The sequence below is a fragment of the Pseudophryne corroboree genome, chromosome 3 (assembly GCF_028390025.1).
Source record: "Pseudophryne corroboree isolate aPseCor3 chromosome 3, aPseCor3.hap2, whole genome shotgun sequence".
In the NCBI taxonomy this organism is placed as follows: domain Eukaryota; kingdom Metazoa; phylum Chordata; class Amphibia; order Anura; family Myobatrachidae; genus Pseudophryne; species Pseudophryne corroboree.
In genome coordinates, this window is record NC_086446.1 from 671,331,329 (window position 1) to 671,351,838 (window position 20,510).

Here is a 20,510-nt window from a genome sequence, read left to right on the forward strand (position 1 = left end):
TGCTGTATGTAAGGGTAACAAATATAACAGAATCTGCCAGACAAGAGAGTTTGGTGAAGGTGAACTTGAGACTGTAGTTGCTGGACTAAACCTGAAAGTGATATTTACAGAAAGCAGTACACAGGAAAATTTAACTTTTTCAAATATTTTCTATTTGATCCTAGTAACCCTCAGTCAGGCGCAGCTGGCCTGACAGGCACCGCTAAGCTTTTCTCGCGCCCCTCTCTGTCCCAAGGGGGTGCAGGGGCCTGTCCCTCCTAGTACCTTCCTATCTCTAGGTGCTGTTCGAACCCCCCTAGTCAGTGTTCCCGCCGCCTGTGTGGAGTGCAGTAGTGACCCTCCTGGCCTCTCAGGCACACTGCGCCCAAACTCCTCCCACTTTTTAAGGTTCGTTTTTCCTTTTATTTTCATCTATTGTTTATTTTGCTCATTTTATGAATGAAAATTACAAAAGGTTGTGGATATTTTGCGGAAATAATAAGAATTTACTCACCGGTAATTCTATTTCTCGTAGTCCGTAGTGGATGCTGGGAACTCCGTAAGGACCATGGGAATAGACGGGCTCCGCAGGAGACTGGGCACTCTAAAAGAAAGATTAGGTACTATCTGGTGTGCACTGGCTCCTCCCTCTATGCCCCTCCTCCAGACCTCAGTTAAGGAAACTGTGCCCGGAAGAGCTGACACAACAAGGAAAGGATTTGGAATCCAGGGTAAGACTCATACCAGCCACACCAATCACACTGTACAACTTGTGATAACCATACCCAGTTAACAGTATGAACAACAACTGAGCCTCAGTAACAGATGGCTCAAACAATAACCCTTTAGTTAAGCAATAACTATATACATGTATTGCAGAGAGTCCGCACTTGGGACGGGTGCCCAGCATCCACTACGGACTACGAGAAATAGAATTACCGGTGAGTAAATTCTTATTTTCTCTGACGTCCTAGTGGATGCTGGGAACTCCGTAAGGACCATGGGGATTATACCAAAGCTCCCAAACGGGTGGGAGAGTGCGGATGACTCTGCAGCACCGAATGAGCAAAGGCAAGGTCCTCCTCAGCCAGGGTATCAAACTTGTAGAACTTAACAAATGTGTTTGAACCCGACCAAGTAGCAGCTCAGCAAAGCTGTAAAGCCGAGACCCCTCGGGCAGCCGCCCAAGAAGAGCCCACCTTCCTTGTGGAATGGGCTTTTACTGATTTAGGATGCGGCAATCCTGCCGCAGAATGAGCTTGCTGAATCGTGTTACAGATCCAGCGCGCAATAGTTTGCTTTGAAGCAGGAGCACCCAGCTTGTTGGGTGCATGCAGGATAAACAGCAAGTCAGTTTTCCTGACTCCAGCTGTCCTGGCTACATAGATTTTCAAAGCCCTGACTACATCTAGTAACTTGGAGTCCTCCAAGTCCCGAGTAGCCGCAGACACCACAATAGGTTGGTTCAAATGAAACGCTGATACCACCTTAGGGAGAAATTGGGGACGAGTCCTCAATTCTGCCCTGTCCATATGGAAGATCAGATAAGGGCTTTTACATGACAAAGCCGCCAATTCTGACACACGCCTAGCCGAAGCTAAGGCCAATAGCATGACCACTTTCCACGTGAGATATTTTAGCTCCACAGTCTTAAGTGGCTCAAACCAGTGGGATTTCAGGAAATCCAACACAACGTTAAGATCCCAAGGTGCCACTGGAGGCACAAAAGGGGGCTGAATATGCAGCACTCCCTTAACAAACGTCTGAACTTCAGGCAGTGAAGCCAGTTCCTTCTGAAATAAAATAGATAGGGCCGAAATCTGGACCTTTATGGATCCTAATTTTAGGCCCATAGTCACTCCTGATTGTAGGAAGTGCAGGAATCAACCCAGCTGGAATTCCTCTGTAGGGGCCTTCCTGGCCTCACACCAAGCAACATATTTTCGCCATATACGGTGATAATGTTGTGCTGTCACTTCTTTCCTAGCCTTTATCAGCGTATTAATAACTTCATCCGGAATGCACTTTTCCGCTAGGATCCTGTGTTCAACCGCCATGCCGTCAAACGCAGCCGCGGTAAGTCTTGGAACAGACAGGGCCCCTGCTGTAACAGGTCCTGTCTGAGAGGCAGAGGCCATGGGTCCTCTGAGATCATTTCTTGTAGTTCTGGGTACCAAGTTCTTCTTGGCCAATCCGGAACGATGAGTATAGTTCTTACTCCTCTCTTTCTTACTATCCTCAGTACCTTGGGTATGAGAGGAAGAGGAGGGAACACATAAACCGACTGGTACACCCACGGTGTCACTAGTGCGTCCACCGCTATCGCCTGAGGGTCCCGTGACCTGGCGCAATATTTTTTTTAACTTTTTGTTGAGGCGGGACGCCATCATGTCCACCTGTGGCAGTTCCCAACGGTTTACAATCTGTGTGAAGACTTCTTGATGAAGTCCCCACTCTCCCTGGTGGAGGTCGTGCCTGCTGAGGAAGTCTGCTTCCCAGTTGTCCACTCCCGGAATGAACACTGCTGACAGTGCTAGCACGTGATTCTCCGCCCATCGAAGAATCCTTGTGGCTTCTGCCATTGCCATTCTGCTTCTTGTGCCGCCCTGGCGGTTTACATGGGCGACCGCCGTGATGTTGTCTGACTGAATCAGTACAGATTGGTTTTAAAGCAGGGGCTCTGCTTGACTCAGGGCATTGTAGATGGCCCTTAGTTCCAATATATTTATGTGTAGAGAAGTCTCCAGACTTGACCACTGTCCTTGGAAGTTTCTTCCCTGAGTGACTGCCCCCCATCCTCGGAGGCTTGCATCCGTGGTCACCAGGATCCAGTCCTGTATGCCGAACCTGCGTCCCTCGAGAAGATGAGCACTCTGCAGCCACCACAGCAGAGACACCCTGGCCCTTGGGGACAGGGTGATCAACCGATGCATCTGAAGATGCGATCCGGACCATTTGTCCAACAGATCCCACTGAAAGATCCTTGCATGGAACCTGCCGAAGGGAATTGCTTCGTAAGAAGCCACCATCTTCCCCAGGACTCGCGTGCAGTGATGCACCGACACCTGTTTTGGTTTCAGGAGGTCCCTGACCAGAGATGACAATTCCTGGGCCTTCTCCTCCGGGAGAAACACCTTCTTCTGTTCTGTGTCCAGAATCATTCCCAGGAAAAGCAGACGCGTCGTAGGGATCAGCTGCGACTTTGGGATATTCAGAATCCAGCCGTGCTGTTGCAACACTTCCTGAGAGAGTGCTACGCTGACCAACAACTGCTCTTTGGACCTCGCCTTTATGAGGAGATCGTCCAAGTACGGGATAATTATAACTCCCTTTCTTCGAAGGAGTATCATAATTTCGGCCATTACCTTGGTAAATACTCTCGGTGCCGTGGACAGACCAAACGGCAATGTCTGGAATTGGTAATGACAATCCTGTACCACAAACCTGAGGTACTCCTGGTGAGGTGGGTAAATGGGGACATGCAAGTAAGCATCCTTGATGTCCAGCGACACCATAAAATCCCCCTCTTCCAGGCTTGCAATAACCGCTCTGAGCGATTCCATTTTGAACTTGAACTTCCTTATATAAGTGTTCAAGGATTTTAAATTCAGAATGGGTCTCACCGAACAGTCTGGTTTCGGTACCACAAACATTGTGGAATAGTAACCCCGTCCCTGTTGAAGGAGGGGAACCTTGATTATCACCTGCTGGAGGTACAGCTTGTGAATTGCCGCCAGTACTACCTCCCTTTCCCTGGGAGCAGCTGGCAAGGCTGATTTGAGGTAACGGCGAGGGGGAGTCGCCTCGAACTCCAGCTTGTATCCCTGAGATACAATTTGTACAGCCCAGAGATCCACTTGTGAGCGAACCCACTGGTTGCTGAAGTTTCGGAGACGCGCCCCCACCGCACCCGGCTCCGCCTGTGGAGCCCCAGCGTCATGCGGTGGACTTAGTGGAAGCGGGGGAGGATTTTTGTTCCTGGGAACTGGCTGCCTGGTGCAGCTTCTTTCCTCTACCCCTGCCTCTGGGCAGAAAGGATGCGCCTCTGATCCGCTTGCCTTTCTGAGGCCGAAAGGACTGTACATGATAATACGGTGCTTTCATAGGCTGTGAGGGAACCTGAGGTAAAAAAGTTGACTTCCCAGCTGTTGCCGTGGATACGAGGTCCGAGAGACCGTCCCCAAACAATTCCTCACCCTTATAAGGCAAAACCTCCATGTGAAAAAATGGGGTGTGTCTGTGCGCTTCAGTGACTCCAATTACAGTGATATTGTGTGAGTAATTGCCTTTACCATAAAAACCAAGAGACTTGTTATAATCTATTCTTTTACTATAAACAAATCACATTACACTTGTAAACACATTTATAAAAACCTATAATAAAATATAACAGCTCGATTTTTAATTAGAATTCAACCGGAATGCATTCCACAGTTAATAGAATTATATATATATATATGGCCGCTTTTAGCTTAATTAATACAACCTGATCTAACAAGGGTATCCACTTTAAATAAACAGTAGACCTTCTGATTATATTTGCCGTTAGTGCCACAATGTTTCTCATCAATAAATGGCAACTTATATATGAATAGTAATAGAAAGTCTCCACTTATCCTAATTACTGGCGTCCCAGTAAAGGATTAGTCCTTCCTGATGTGTTTTGCCCTAATTATATTGGGTTATATTTACCCTTCCTTAGGAATATCCTCCGTTTAGGCACTATGGCACAAGTGCACGGATTCTTTGGGGTGAATACCTTTTGGAAGTTCCCAGCTGTAGGGCAGCGTTTATAGGCACACAGTCAGTAGTGGTGGAGATAACAGCAAGTTGTCAGTGCTGCACTCGGCAGCATTCACGGAGCCACACTGGTGATGAGCCGTAGGTGTGAGTGTCCTTATTTAGATCGGCACACCGTAAACGGCAAGAATCCTCAGCGCACTCGTACAGTGTATGCGGCAGGTGTCCTCAGTGCATCCGCACGCTGTATTTGGCCGCCTGTTAGCACACAGGATGCGGCGAGGTGAGCGGCAGGAATCAGCACAGCACAGACGGCAGAAACGGCAGAGGCGGCCACTGAAAAATCACGTTTGCTGCAGTTGAAAACGGGTGATGACGTCAACGCGTTTCGTCCCGTTAATTCTCGGGACTTCCTCAGGACTGCATTTGATAATACGGTGCCTTCTTAGGCTGTGAGGAAACCTGAGGCAAGAAAGTCGACTTTCCAGCTGTCGCTGTGGACACGAGGTCCGATAGACCGTCCCCAAACAATTCCTCACCCTTATAAGGCAAAACCTCCATGTGTTTTTTAGAATCAGCATCACCTGTCCACTGCCGAGTCCATAATACTCTCCTGGCAGAAATGGACATTGCATTAATTCTAGATGCCAGCAGGCAAATGTCCCTCTGTGCATCCCGCATATATAAGACGACGTCTTTTATATGTTCTATGGTTAGCAAAATAGTATCCCTGTCGAGGGAATCAATGTTGTCTGACAGGGTATCAGACCATGCTGCTGCAGCACTACACATCCATGCTGAAGCAATAGCAGGTCTCAGTATAGTACCCGAGTGTGTATACACAGACTTCAGGATAGCTTCCTGCTTTCTATCCGCAGGCTCCTTTAGGGTGGCTGTATCCTGAGATGGCAGTGCCACCTTTTTTGATAAGCGTGTGAGCGCCTTGTCCACCCTAGGGGATGTTTCCCAACGTAACCTGTCCATTGGCTGGAAAGGGTACGCCATCAGTAACCTCTTAGAAATCACTAGTTTCTTATCGGGGGAACTCCACGCTTCTTCACACAAATCATTTAATTCATCAGATGGGGGAAAAGTCACTGGCTGCTTTTTCTCCCCAAACATAATACCCCTCTTGGTAGTAACCGGGTTAACATCAGAAATGTGCAATACATTTTTCATTGCAGTAATCATGCATCGGATGGCTTTTGTAGACTGTACATTTGTCTCATCCTCATCTACACTGGAGTCAGACTCCGTGTCGACATCTGTGTCTACCATCTGAGCTAGCGGGCGTTTATGAGCCCCTGATGGCCTCTGAGACGCCTGGGCAGGCGCGGGCTGAGATCCCGGCTGTCCCAAGGCTGCTGCGTCATCGAACCTTTTATGTAAGGAGTTGACACTGTCTGTTAAAACCTTCCACATATCCATCCAATCTGGTGTCGGCCCCGTCGGGGGCGACACCACACTTATCTGCCCCTGCTCCGCCTCCACGTAACCCTCATCAAACATGTCGACACAGCCGTACCGACACACCGCACACACACAGGGAATGCTCTGACTGAGGACAGGACCCCACAAAGTCCTTTGGGGAGACAGAGAGAGAGAGTATGCCAGCACACACCACAGCGCTATATAACACAGGGATTTACACTATAATGAGTGATTTTTCCCAATAGCTGCTTATTATCCTATTTGCGCCTAAATTTATGTGCCCCCCCCCTCTCTTTTTTACCCTTCTTGTACAGGATATTGCAGGGGAGAGCCTGGGAAGCGTCCTTCCAGCGGAGCTGTGAAGAGAAAATGGCGCTGGTGTGCTGAGGAAGAAGGCCCCGCCCCCTCAGCGGCGGGCTTCTCCCGCGTTTTGTATAGCTTAATGGCGGGGTTTTTTACACATATACAGTTTTCCAGATTGTATTATGTGTATTTAGTGCCAAAAGGTAATATAATTGCTGCCCAGGGCGCCCCCCCCCCCCCAGCGCCCTGCACCCTACAGTGACCGGAGTGTGTGTGTGCTGTGGGAGCAATGGCGCACAGCTGCAGTGCTGTGCGCTACCTTAATGAAGACCGGAGTCTTCTGCCGCCGATTTCATCTCTCTTCTGTCTTCTGGCTCTGCAAGGGGGACGGCGGCGCGGCTCCGGGAACGGACGATTGAGGTCAGGCCCTGTGTTCGAACCCTCTGGAGCTAATGGTGTCCAGTAGCCTAAGAAGCACAAGCTAGCTGCAAGCAGGTAGGTTTGCTTCTCTCCCCTCAGTCCCACGTAGCAGTGAGTCTGTTGCCAGCAGATCTCACTGAAAATAAAAAACCTAACAAATACTTTCTTTCTAGCAAGCTCAGGAGAGCCCACTAGGAGCACCCAGATCTGGCCGGGCACAGATTCTAACTGAGGTCTGGAGGAGGTGCATAGAGGGAGGAGCCAGTGCACACTAGATAGTACCTAATCTTTCTTTTAGAGTGCCCAGTCTCCTGCGGAGCCTGTCTATTCCCATGGTCCTTACGGAGTTCCCAGCATCCACTAGGACGTCAGCGAAATGTAGGTTTGTCCAGGGTGGCCTCTCGGGCACACTGCGCCTAAACTTATACTCATGTTTGGGTTTTCTCTTTTTTGCTTCAGATTTTCTACTGAAATGACCCGTAAAACCTACGATTTCTCTCTTTGTACGTCCTAATGAAGGTCACTGATCACTTTAAGAGCATTAGAATTGAGTTAATTAGGTGCTAATGATGATTTTCTAACAGGCGCCTGTCAGGCGCACTGTGCCTGAACCCAGGAGTCCCAGAGGTGCGCCTGATGGAGGGTTAAGGTTAAGATGTAATTTTTAATCAAAACTTTTAATATAAGTAATAAAAATAAAAAAATGTACTGATATATGATCGCTTTTAATACTTATTCACTGCCCTCCATCCTCATCTCTCCCCAGTTCAGCTCCATGTTAATCCCAGATCCTTTAGACCAGGCCTGGCCAATCTGTGGCTCTCCAGATGTTGTAAAACTACACATACCAGCATGCCCTACCACAGTTTTATCATTCACTAACAGCAAAACTGTGGCAAAGCATGATGGGACTTGTAGTTTTACAACAGCTGGAGAGCCACAGGTTGGCCAGGCCTGCTTTAGACTGTAAGCCTTCACAATCAGGGGTCTCCATTCACTTGGTTCTCACCCAACACGTTTCGTCTCTTGGACTTTCTCGGGGATATACATCATTGTAGAAGTCCAAGAGACAAAATGCATTGGGTAAGCCTCTGTCATCTGGAAAGTGTAAATGCAGAGATCACGGCACTTTTGCACTATTTACTGTCAATGATAGAGTAAAAGTTCCTGTTTTTAAAGGCTAAAATATGTTATACAAACACCTCATAACAAGTGTTCTAAAGAGATCTTACAGGTTAGGAAAGGATCTGCCAGTTTCCAGTGAAAGGGAGTATACTAATTATTCAATATACATAGTCATGTGGCATTCTGCTCTTACCCTCTGAGCCACAGCTATGTGTCAGGATGCCAACAGTTTGTATTTTCTCAAGGGTCTGTTCTGCACAAAGACCCATTACATAGAAATATGAAGGAACGGTACATTGGTAAAACCAGAACACTACAACAATCTGAAGGCATTAATGGCCTGAGTCAAACACATCTGTAGGCACTTTGCCATATGGCTGTGGCAGCATGCTTACTGCGTTACGCTAATGCAATATCTGCCGTCTATGTAGAATATCCCTGCGTCTGCATGCGGAAGGCCGTGCTGGGCACTGTTTCTCTGTCTGCAAAGATCATTTGTATCAGGACTTCCACTCACTCCATGCAAAATATCCATCTAAAACAGGTGTCTCTTCTCTGTCTGCTACAAACAAGCATAGAAGTCGGTTTACACGTCCATGACTCTCCCTCAAGACAGATCAGTTCCGTGTGTTCACATGGCTAATTTCACACAGTGATACGTCAATGGGTGGCTCAATCTGTCTGCGTTGCAATCTCCGTCTGCATATACAGTACATCTTCATTTCCACATGCATCTGATTAACAATTATGCTCTATATGTTCCAGTAGTGAGTTATTAATTATAAGCCCAATTTCCAGGCCATACATCTCCAGAATTAGCATCACTAAGGGCTGTTTAATACCTGCAGGCCACTGATTTTTTGATTGCAAAACTGTGGCTTTCTAAAATGCCCGTCTGCTACTTCTCTAATATAGGGTGGGTACCAGTGGCTCACCAACTCCATCCAATAATCAGTACTCTGTAACTCTCTGCCCCTCCCATAACCAAGCTGCCAGTCATCTTGCCCCATCTGTGCTTTCCTTTCCTTCCTTATTGATTTGATTTTGAAAAGCTTCAAACTTGTTTGTACTCCCTCAATTGTTTTATTACTTAAAACCTGTTTCAATCGGGTTAGGTACGAAATGTCAACAGTCATAATGTCAACATTCATCATGTAGACAGTGATGAGATGTCAACAGGTTATAATGTTGACATTTCATCGTGGTGGTCCATCGGCGACTTGCCTGCTCCTGGCGGCTGCATCTGCATCTTCTAGGTCCCATAGTTATGCGACGGCCCCTTCCGGGACAGACCTCCGATCCTCGGGCGTTCAAGTAATTTGTCTACCATCCCTAACCCTAGTCCCTACCCCTCATATGCCTAACCCTAATATCCCACCCACAAGCCAACTCTACAGCCTGCAGCATAACCCTAATGTTGACATGTTGCCCGTTGACATAACTGTCCACATTTTAGTGTCGACTTTTTGCCTACATCCCATTCCGATGACCTATTACCTTACTGCTGTACCTCATCGCTGCAACTCCTATAATGACAGAATTTTCTATTCTGCGGTTTACCTGTTGTATATTGTATTTACTCAATTCCAATACATCACTATACCCCTGAGATACCGTGACAGCTTCTGACATCACATTTAATAGGACACATATATTACAATAAATTCTCCTGAGTCATCTAGCATGTTATTCCAAAACATTTGTCTTTTAGCCTAAGTGTTCATGAATCATCATTTAATCTACCGAGGTCTATAATGTATGTCTGCTAAATGTTACTATAATCTGCAATGCATTTTGTTATGTAAATTGGAGCCATTAAACTTTTTATGCTGGCAAAGCTTTAAAAAACCTTAATCCAACCACATAAAACAATTCCTCTGCCCACCTTTCAGTCATTCATCTCCTACATTAACCTTCCATAAATGATTGCGTTCTATATGTAATATCTAATTACTGAATTGTTCGTAACCCAACAGTCAAGACTGCAGCAATAAACTGTAAAGATAGGCGATTTATAAAGAAATTACTAAGCAAAGGCATACTGAGCAGACACGTAAGTATTTTATTTATTTATTTTATTACAAAACTATATAGATACTAAAAGATTTATCGCAAGTTACTGAGTTTTGCACTCGACATCCCCCTCAGTAGTAGTCTTCATTGATTTCAGTTCCTTTTGTAACTCTTCTTCAACAGCGAGAAGCTCCTTTGGTTTTTGATACTATGTATAAAAATATGGCACAAAGTGTTAAATATTTAAACAAACCAACAAATAAAATCAACATAATTTTTCTTTTGTCTTAATGTGGGTACAAACAAAGAAAATTGTGGGTATACACTGGCCGATATATCAGCCGTTCTCCGTCGGCCAGTGTGTACGGGCGATATGTCTGTGAACTCCGTCGTTCACAGACGTATCGCGTCGGCCCCGCAGCACAGCCGACGGCCAATATTCTACCGACATATAGGCACGTCGCTGTTTGTGTACGGGCGGTCAGCCGCCCGCCCGTACACATGCTGCGGCAGCTGGCGGTGATTGACAGCTGAACTGGGCGGGCGTGTGTACACGCCCGCCCAGTTCATGACGTCAGTCCCCGACGGATCGGGCAGTGTGTATGCTCAACACACTGTCCGATCCGTCCATAGATATATCTGCCGATCAATTGATCGCCAGATATATCTTCCAGTGTGTACCCACCTTTACAGCTCTCAGGAGTCAGAACAATATTTAAACACAACACAAATGTTAATTTTTGATGATGGAAACTCGGAGATTTCCGGGACAAGCGTTGTTTTGTCTACTTGCACCGTCATGTGCTTATTTCTACACAACTGCAGGTTTTCATGTGGGGCAGAATAGAGAACCAGCACATCATAACAGGTTCTGCAAATTTCTGCTATTTCAGAATGTTTATTGTCCTCTTCTCCTTCTCATGTGTCACAAAAGGGTTTATTTACGGAGCGCTGGCTTGTACAAAAAGCCATCAAAACCGACACTTCCTGCTGCATTTAAGCCCAAACTGTAAAATGCTTTTAATAACAGAACACTGGGGGGAGGGGAGGGGACAATATAAGAAGCATCGCCCTTTTAAATTTCAGACTTAAACATGCCAGAAAGTGGTAAATAAACCCAGAAATCTGCAGGACTTGTGACGGTATGCAGCGGTGTAGTGGTATCAGCTGGAGACCAGTTACACACATAAGTATAAATCTACAAAGAAATATAAGTAGGCGCTGGTGTACTGGCTATGAGACACTGATGATATTAATACTGACTGCAGCTTCACTTATTTGAGGTGCTGAGCCTCAAAAAACAAAAATTAATAAAAACCAGAGAGAAGCGCTGTCACTAAAGTATTAATATATTTTATTAAAAATGACCTTATTCATATATAAAAATTATGAGAAAACCTAAACATCCTGTGACTTTAAAAAATCTTTTAGCAGCAACACATCAAAACATGTAACAATTTGTATTCCTCACTAAGGTCTCCTTTGGAACAATGTATCAATCTACCCTTTATATAATGTATAGTAACTCTTGTGATTAACAGGAATTCCTTAGAGTAAGCTCCACGCGTGGGCTGATTGAAACACTTGAAACCATATATTGGTAGAGGGTTTAAAAGTTCATCCGTGATGTATATAGGGATTATTCACATTGATGTCATCCGCTCCATTATTTGTGAAATCCCTATTTAGCTCTTATTTCTCAATAATGCCGTCCAGAATTGATCAGCTTTTCTTATGAAGCTTATAATTGCACAATAACAGATTAAGCATGTGACGCTATTTTGGAGTCTGTTATTATACTTAACCCAACTTATGCAATGGGCAACAATTGTGTTATGTCCGTAGGGCGCCGGCTGCCCGCTCTGGGACACTGCAATAGAATGTGCAGGGCTTGTGAGAAATAATAGATAAAACGCTCACAGTCTCATTCAGATCGGCATAAAAATTCAAAGACTATAATGCTCTCTCACCACTTTCCATCAAGCTTCACCTGTCATAAGCTGAATCTCCGTTTGATGCGGTGAGCCAAATGCCGAACAGATGCTGGGTGAGGCGCTGAGCGGCGGATGCTGTCGGGGACGTGCTGCAGAAATCAGTCTCTGTTCGTGATGGTTAGCTGGATGCCAAGCAGAATGTCGGGCAATGTAATCAGACGGATTGCTTGACGCGTTTCTCAGCCTCAATCCTGGGGCTGTTTCCTCAGAAGTACCGCCTCTAGAGCCCCTGGTCTCCTTTATACTCCTCTGCTTCCTTAATTGGCAATACACCTGTTAATCCTGGGTTGCAGAAATACAAGGCTGCAGTTGGTCCAGGCTCCAGGGTATCAGGTACTGGGATGTTCTGGTTTAGTCCAAATGGGTCACACCAAACCATAGATTCTTTGGATGGCTGGGTAAGGGGTGGGGTGGGCTCTGCACTGCCCACCCCACCCCTTACCCAGCCATCCAAAGAATCTATGGTTTGGTGTGACCCATTTGGACTAAACCAGAACATCCCAGTACCTGATACCCTGGAGCCTGGACCAACTGCAGCCTTGTATTTCTGCAACCCAGGATTAACAGGTGTATTGCCAATTAAGGAAGCAGAGGAGTATAAAGGAGACCAGGGGCTCTAGAGGCGGTACTTCTGAGGAAACAGCCCCAGGATTGAGGCTGAGAAACGCGTCAAGCAATCCGTCTGATTACATTGCCCGACATTCTGCTTGGCATCCAGCTAACCATCACGAACAGAGACTGATTTCTGCAGCACGTCCCCGACAGCATCCGCCGCTCAGCGCCTCACCCAGCATCTGTTCGGCATTTGGCTCACCGCACCAAACGGAGATTCAGCTTATGACAGGTGAAGCTTGATGGAAAGTGGTGAGAGAGCATTATAGTCTTTGAATTTTTATGCCGATCTGAATGAGACTGTGAGCGTTTTATCTATTATTTCTCACAAGCCCTGCACATTCTATTGCAGTGTCCCAGAGCGGGCAGCCGGCGCCCTACGGACATAACACAATTGTTGCCCATTGCATAAGTTGGGTTAAGTATAATAACAGACTCCAAAATAGCGTCACATGCTTAATCTGTTATTGTGCAATTATAAGCTTCATAAGAAAAGCTGATCAATTCTGGACGGCATTATTGAGAAATAAGAGCTAAATAGGGATTTCACAAATAATGGAGCGGATGACATCAATGTGAATAATCCCTATATACATCACGGATGAACTTTTAAACCCTCTACCAATATATGGTTTCAAGTGTTTCAATCAGCCCACGCGTGGAGCTTACTCTAAGGAATTCCTGTTAATCACAAGAGTTACTATACATTATATAAAGGGTAGATTGATACATTGTTCCAAAGGAGACCTTAGTGAGGAATACAAATTGTTACATGTTTTGATGTGTTGCTGCTAAAAGATTTTTTAAAGTCACAGGATGTTTAGGTTTTCTCATAATTTTTATATATGAATAAGGTCATTTTTAATAAAATATATTAATACTTTAGTGACAGCGCTTCTCTCTGTGGTTTTTACACACATAAGTATACCTAAGGGGAGCTGTATGAATGATGCCGTATTAGAATTGATTTTATGGGTAAGGACACGTGTGTGACAAGGTGACTGCACCTGGAGTGTGCAAAATGTTTCTTCTAATGAGAGAAGCTGTTGTGTATCAGGACAATCCCTGCTATAATAATATACATGATTATAAGCCCAATGGACTGACTCCCCTACTCATCAGGAGGGCCACTGCCTTGATCTTGTATATACCAGACTATGCTCTGTTTCTGAACTCACTAACACTCCTTTCCCTCTCTCAGATCACAACCTTATCACCTGCATGCTCTCAATTACTTCAAACTCAATGTCCATAAAGTCTACAAGGACACCTCTTACCCGCAGAAATATTAACTCTATTAATTTTCAACAACTATCTACCTTTCTGCAACCACTGCTCTCACCAATTTCTACATTCACCTCTCCAGAGACTGCTGTGTCACACCTTAACCAAACTCTAGAAACAGCACTTGATGAAGTGGCTCCAGCTACCCATCACACTCCACGTAGACTTAAATGTCAACCGTGGCACTCTAAATACATTAGACACTTACAAAAACTCTCACGTAAAGTTGAACGCCAGTGGCGTAAATCTCGTAGTTCAAGTGACTTTCTCACATATAAGACCACCTACCACTCTTATCGTAATGCTCTGGACACTGCCAAACAAACATATTTTCAATCTCTCATCTCTGCTCAAGCCTCTAACCCCAAGCGACTTTTTAATACATTTAAATCACTTCTTGTCCCTCCCTCACCTAACCCACCAGCCACTGTCAGTGCGCAAGATCTTGCTTCCTATTTCAAGGACAAGATTGACAAGATCCGAAATGAAATGGTATGCTCTTCCACAGCAAGTGACCTGCTCAATTCCCTGCCTGAACCCTCCAACACCTTCTCTTCCTTTGATCCTACAAATGAAGATGACGTATCTGCACTTTTTTCATCTGCCTACTCTAATACCTCTCCCCTTGACTCTATACCCTCACAAATTAGTAAAGCTCCGTCTACTGTGCTCATCCCAGCCTTAACGAACATCTGTAATCTCTTCCTGTCTACTGGTATCTTTCCTTCTCTGTACAAGCATGCAGTGATTACTCCCATTCTGAAAAAAACAAAACTCTGACCCGAACTCTCTCTCTAACTATCGTCCCATCTCTCTCCCATGCCCCTCCAAGCTACTTGAGAGACTAGCCTACACTCGCCTCACACACTTTCTCAACTCACACAGCCTACTGGACCCACTTCAGTCAGGATTTCGTGCCCAACACTCCACAGAGACAGCACTGACTAAGGTAGTGAATGATTTGGTCACTGCTAAATCTAAAGGACATTACTCTCTACTTATTCTCCTTGATCTCTCTGCTGCTTTTGACACTGTTGACCACTCTCTTCTCATACAAACACTACAATCCCTAGGTATTCAGGACACAGCCCTTTCTTGGTTCTCATCCTACCTATCTAATCGCTCCTTCAGTGTTCGTTTCTCTGATTCCACTTCTCCTTCGCTACCTCTCTCAGTTGGAGTACCGCAAGGCTCAGTCCTAGGTCCTCTGCTTTTCTCTATCTATACCACATCTCTTGGCAAACTAATCAACTCTTTCGGATTTCAGTACCATCTGTATGCGGATGATACTCAAATCTACCTATCCTCCCCTGATTTGTCACCATCTGTATTGGGTCGTGTCACTGAATGCCTTTCTTCCATTTCATCTTGGATGACATCTCGCCACCTCAAACTTAATATTTCCAAAACAGAATTAATTATATTTCCACCAGCCAATAGTAGTTTCCAACCTGATATCTCTATCACTGTTGAGAACTCGGCAATCATCCCTACCCCACAAGCTCGCTGCCTAGGTGTCATTTTTGACTCTGAACTGTCCTGTTACCCACATTCAATCTGTCTCAAGATCATGTTACATACATCTAAGAAACATATCCAAAATACGACCATATCTTACACAAGACACAGCAAAAACTCTAATCCATGCTCTCATTATCTTCTGCATTGATTATTGTAATAGTCTCCTGACCGGTCTTCCCAAACATAGGCTCTCACCACTACAATCCATTTTGAATGCAGCTGCGAGGCTAATCTTCCTTGCCAGACGTTCATCGTCTGCAGATCCGCTCTGTCAGTCCCTCCATTGGTTACCTGTATTCTACCGTATTAAATATAAAATACTTTTACTCACATACAAGGCTATTAACCAAACTGCACCAACATACATCTCTTCACTCATCTCAAAATATCTCCCTACCCGACCTCTCCGCTCTGCACAAGATCTACGTCTCTCATCCACACGCATTACTTGTTCACACTCAAAATTACAGGACTGTATCCGGGCTTCACCCACTCTGTGGAATGCCCTCCCACGCACAGTAAGACTCGCCTCTAGTCTCCAAACCTTTAAATGTTCCCTGAAAACTCACCTCTTCAGACAAGCCTATCAAATTCCAGACCCACCCACATAACCTTCAGTGCTTCCCTATCTAATTACATCCTCTGTAGAGTATTCATAACATCACATATCTTGTCTTTCTTTAGTCTCACACCCTCCTGACACTTGGCCAACTTTGTGGGGTATCATACAACCCATTAAGAACCTAGCAATCTGGTGGACCATTATGCAATAGGTAGCATCAATCCTTGTGTATCTATGCCTATTTCCCTATAGATTGTAAGCTTGCGAGCAGGGCCTTCCTACCTCTACATGTTTATTTTTACCCAGTTTTGTTCTATTACTGTTGTTCTTATTGTAAAGCGCAACGGAATATGCTGCACTATATAAGAAACTGTAAATAAATAAATACAGCCGAAATGCAATAAAAAAACAAACCCATCCTAATGATTTTCCAGGAGTGGAAAGTGAGCATTTAGGGAAGTGGTCCCAGGGCTGTTATAGCGCATTCTGCAGACATCTGGTAGTGTATTGAGACCCCCATAGGCAGTATTGCAAATCCAAGCAGCTGCGCACAGACAGAGGCGGTCGCAGATCCTTCAATGATCGACTCTCGGATAAATGCTGAACTCCATAAATATTGGCATTGTTTACATTTCCCAGTCCTGTATGTACAGATGTGTCCTCCCTCATCATTTTTGCAGCCATGTTAAACAGTCCTTCTAGTTCCGCCTAGTTCTGAGCGAGTTCACTAATGCAGAGCATTTACTATATCACCCAGTGCGCATGCAGCAGACGCGCGGCCCCACAGTGTCAGCCGTACATGCAGCTCAATTTGGACTCATCGTCCAGAATCAGAATCAGCTTTATTGGCAAGGTATAATTGCGTATACTAGGGATTTGTCTTTGGTTTGCTATACAACAGCTAAGTAGGTAACAGATAAGCAGGGAATTAAGTAAAGTCCTACAGATAGGAATGCCGTAGGGACACAAGTGAGTTACATGTACATCTAGTCAGTCAATGTTCAGGAGTTCAGCAGGCGGACGCTTGGGGCAAGAAACTTTTGAGGCTTCTGGTGGACCTGGCGGGGATGGCCCTGTAACGCCTGCCTGAAGGAAGCAAGTTAAACATGCTGTGGCCCGGGTGTAGCTGGTCTTTTACTATCTTCATTGCCCGCTTTTTAGCTCTGGACAGGTACAGGTCCTGGACTGAGGGAAGGTCGGCCCCGATGATCTTCTCTGCGGTTCTGACCACCTTTTGGAGCCTGCATCTGTCCCTTGAGCTGGCAGAATCGTACCATACCAGTATCGAGGATCACAGTACCGACTCCACAATCACCGAGTAGAAGAGGAGCAGTAGCTTTTGTGGGATGTTGAACTTCCTTAGTTGCCTGAGGAAGAACAACCTCTGCTGCATTTTTGCGACAGGCCGGGAGGGGACACACTAGGCAATGTCGCTCACGGAGCACATCGTCTAGTGTGTACCCACCATTATTCGCATTGTTATGCTAATAAGATGCACAAGCATCTGCTGATTAAAATTATACTTTGCAAGACTATATTCTGTTTGCGACTGCAGCTGTATCTGCATATGACATCCTATGCTACAGTGTTTTCCAAAACACACTGTCACGTAGAATTTCGTATGCAGATACGGCTGTAGTCGCACACAGAATATACAACTTAGCCCTTTTTTAGCACCTTGTTTTTTTTACCAATGCAACACTTTGTAACACTCTATTTCTTCCCTCTCACCTATGTAACTCTCAACACATAGCTGCTGCTGCTTCTTACTAATGTAACACCTTTTAACACTTAAACCTCTTACTAATGTGATGCCTTGATGTGGTTGGCCATTGATGGCCTGGAGGGGGGGGGGCAACACCTTGGGCTTGAAGCTTAGTGTTAGGGACCCACCAGATGAGGTCACCTGGTTGCAGTCGGTGGGCACATTTTTTTAGCAAAATTATGTTAAAACACCTAAAATTTATTATCTGCTATATTGCAGGGTTTACTATAATTCTTATCAGTGTTTAGTATTTAGCATTCACACCTGCATTTTCTATTTATTCTGCATGAAACTAAAAGCCTCAGCATGGTAACACCACTCATTATGTTTAGAATTAGGGTGTGCCATCCAAGCCCCCCTGTATGTTAGTGCACATAAAAGGTGGAGACTCCTTCAGCTTGGATAAGCACTATTCCCTCCTGTCCAATGATGTTTTTTTAATTAGCATGGTTTTTTTTGGCATTTGCAGACTGCCTATTGGAAAATGAACTATAAAATGGTAAGTCCTGAATAAATGTATAGAATTTGTCAGTTTTAGGAATGAGTTTGAGTCGCAGGGGCCCGCTGAGTTGGTGTGGCCTAGCTGTATTCGGGCATCATAGTGTAATCTAGCAGTTTTTTACCATTGTCTCACTTTTTAACACTGTCATTATTATCTTGTACCTTTGTAACACTCTCAACACATACATAGCTGTTTCTTCTTATTAATGTAAAACCTTTTAACACTTAAGCCTCTCACTAGCCTGATGCCTTGGGAGGTCCTGTACCCTGTATTTGATCTTTAGTGTTAGGGACCCACCAGATGAGGTCATCTGGTCATGGTTAGTGGGCCCATATTTTTGGCCAAAATTATGCTAAGCACCTCAAATGTACTCTTATATTGCAGTTTATTATAATTATTCTGCATAGCAGTGTTTAGTATTTAGAATGTGCACCTGCATTTTCTATTTTTTTTCTGTGGAACTACAAGTCTCAGCTTAGTAACACCTCTCATTATGTTTACAATTAGGGTGTGCAGTCCAGTTTCAGGCAAAATATAGAAAAATTGCAATTAAATATTAGCAACAAGTGATAGCAGGCAGAGCCTTGGGGTTTATTGATCACGTGCGTGTTTTGTAAAATCACAGACTTTTGGTGATTTTGCCAGTAGAATTTAAAATTGCATTTTATTAAAGGCAGCACATAGCGGTGCTTTATAAAAATCCCCCTACCATAAATAGTTGAAAATCTGCAATTTTACAAAGCTGAATAAATGTATCCACATCAGTTTGGTTAGGTGCCGCAAAGCTCCTGCATGGAAGCACAAAAAAAATAAGAATTTACTTACCGATAATTCTATTTCTCGTAGTCCGTAGTGGATGCTGGGAACTCCGTAAGGACCATGGGGGATAGCGGCTCCGCAGGAGACAGGGCACATCTAAAGAAAGCTTTAGGATCACCTGGTGTGCACTGGCTCCTCCCCCTATGACCCTCCTCCAAGCCTCAGTTAGGATACTGTGCCCGGACGAGCGTACACAATAAGGAAGGATTTGAATCCCGGGTAAGACTCATACCAGCCACACCAATCACACTGTACAACTTGTGATCTGAACCCAGTTAACAGCATGATAATAGAGAAGCCTCTATAAAAGATGGCTCACTACAACAATAACCCGAATTTTTTGGTAACAATAATTATGTACCAGTATTGCAGACAATCCGCACTTGGGATGGGCGCCCAGCATCCACTACGGACTACGAGAAATAGAATTATCGGTAAGTAAATTCTTATTTTCTCTGACGTCCTAGTGGATGCTGGGAACTCCGTAAGGACCATGGGGATTATACCAAAGCTCCCAAACGGGCGGGAGAGTGCGGATGACTCTGCAGCACCGAATGAGAGAACTCCAGGTCCTCCTCAGCCAGGGTATCAAATTTGTAGAAATTTACAAACGTATTTGCTCCTGACCAAGTAACTGCTCGGCAAAGTTGTAAAGCCGAGACCCCTCGGGCAGCTGCCCAAGATGAGCCCACCTTCCTTGTGGAGTGGGTATTTTAAGATTTTTGGCTGAGGCAGGCCTGCCACAGAATGTGCAAGCTGAATTGTACTACAAATCCAACGAGCAATCGTCTGCTTAGAAGCAGGAGCACCCAGCTTGTTGGGTGCATACAGGATAAACAGCGAGTCAGATTTTCTGACTCCAGCCGTCCTGGAAACATATATTTTCAGGGCCCTGACCACGTCAAGCAACTTGGAATCCTCCAAGTCCTTAGTAGCCGCAGGTACCACAATAGGTTGCTTCATGTGAAATGCAGAAACCACCTTAGGTAGAAATTGAGGACAAGTCCTCAATTCTGCCCTGTCAGAATGAAATATTAAATAAGGGCTTTTATATGATAAAGCCGCCAGTTCTGACACACGCCTGGCAGAAGCCAGGGCTAACAGCATCGTCACCTTCCATGTGAGATATTTTAAGTCCACAGTGGTGAGTGGTTCAAACCAATGTGACTTTAGGAAACTCAACACAACATTGAGATCCCAAGGTGCCACTGGAGGCACAAAAGGAGGCTGTATATGCAGTACCCCTTTTACAAATGTCTGAACTTCAGGCACTGTAGCCAGTTCCTTTAGGAAGAAAATCGACAGGGCCGAAATTTGAACCTTAATGGACCCTAATTTTAGGCCCATAGACAGTCCTGTTTGCAGGAAATGGAGGAAACGACCCAGTTGAAATTCCTCTGTAGGGGCCTTCTTGGCCTCCCACCACGCAACATATTTTCG

The 20,510-nt window shown here is 45.1% G+C and overlaps 1 protein-coding gene across 2 annotated transcripts in view; it reads right to left on the minus strand.

Annotated features, from left to right (window-relative positions):
- Window positions 1-10,040: 10,040 nt before the first annotated feature.
- The window catches only part of DPCD (deleted in primary ciliary dyskinesia homolog (mouse)), a 53,502-nt gene continuing 43,032 nt past the window's right edge, over window positions 10,041-20,510 (minus strand). For both annotated transcript variants that reach the window (XM_063961886.1, XM_063961887.1), the window contains exon 6: window positions 10,041-10,219. In XM_063961886.1, coding sequence (XP_063817956.1) covers window positions 10,115-10,219 — 105 coding nt within the window. In that variant the 3' untranslated portion in view covers window positions 10,041-10,114. The remainder of the gene's footprint in view (window positions 10,220-20,510) is intronic.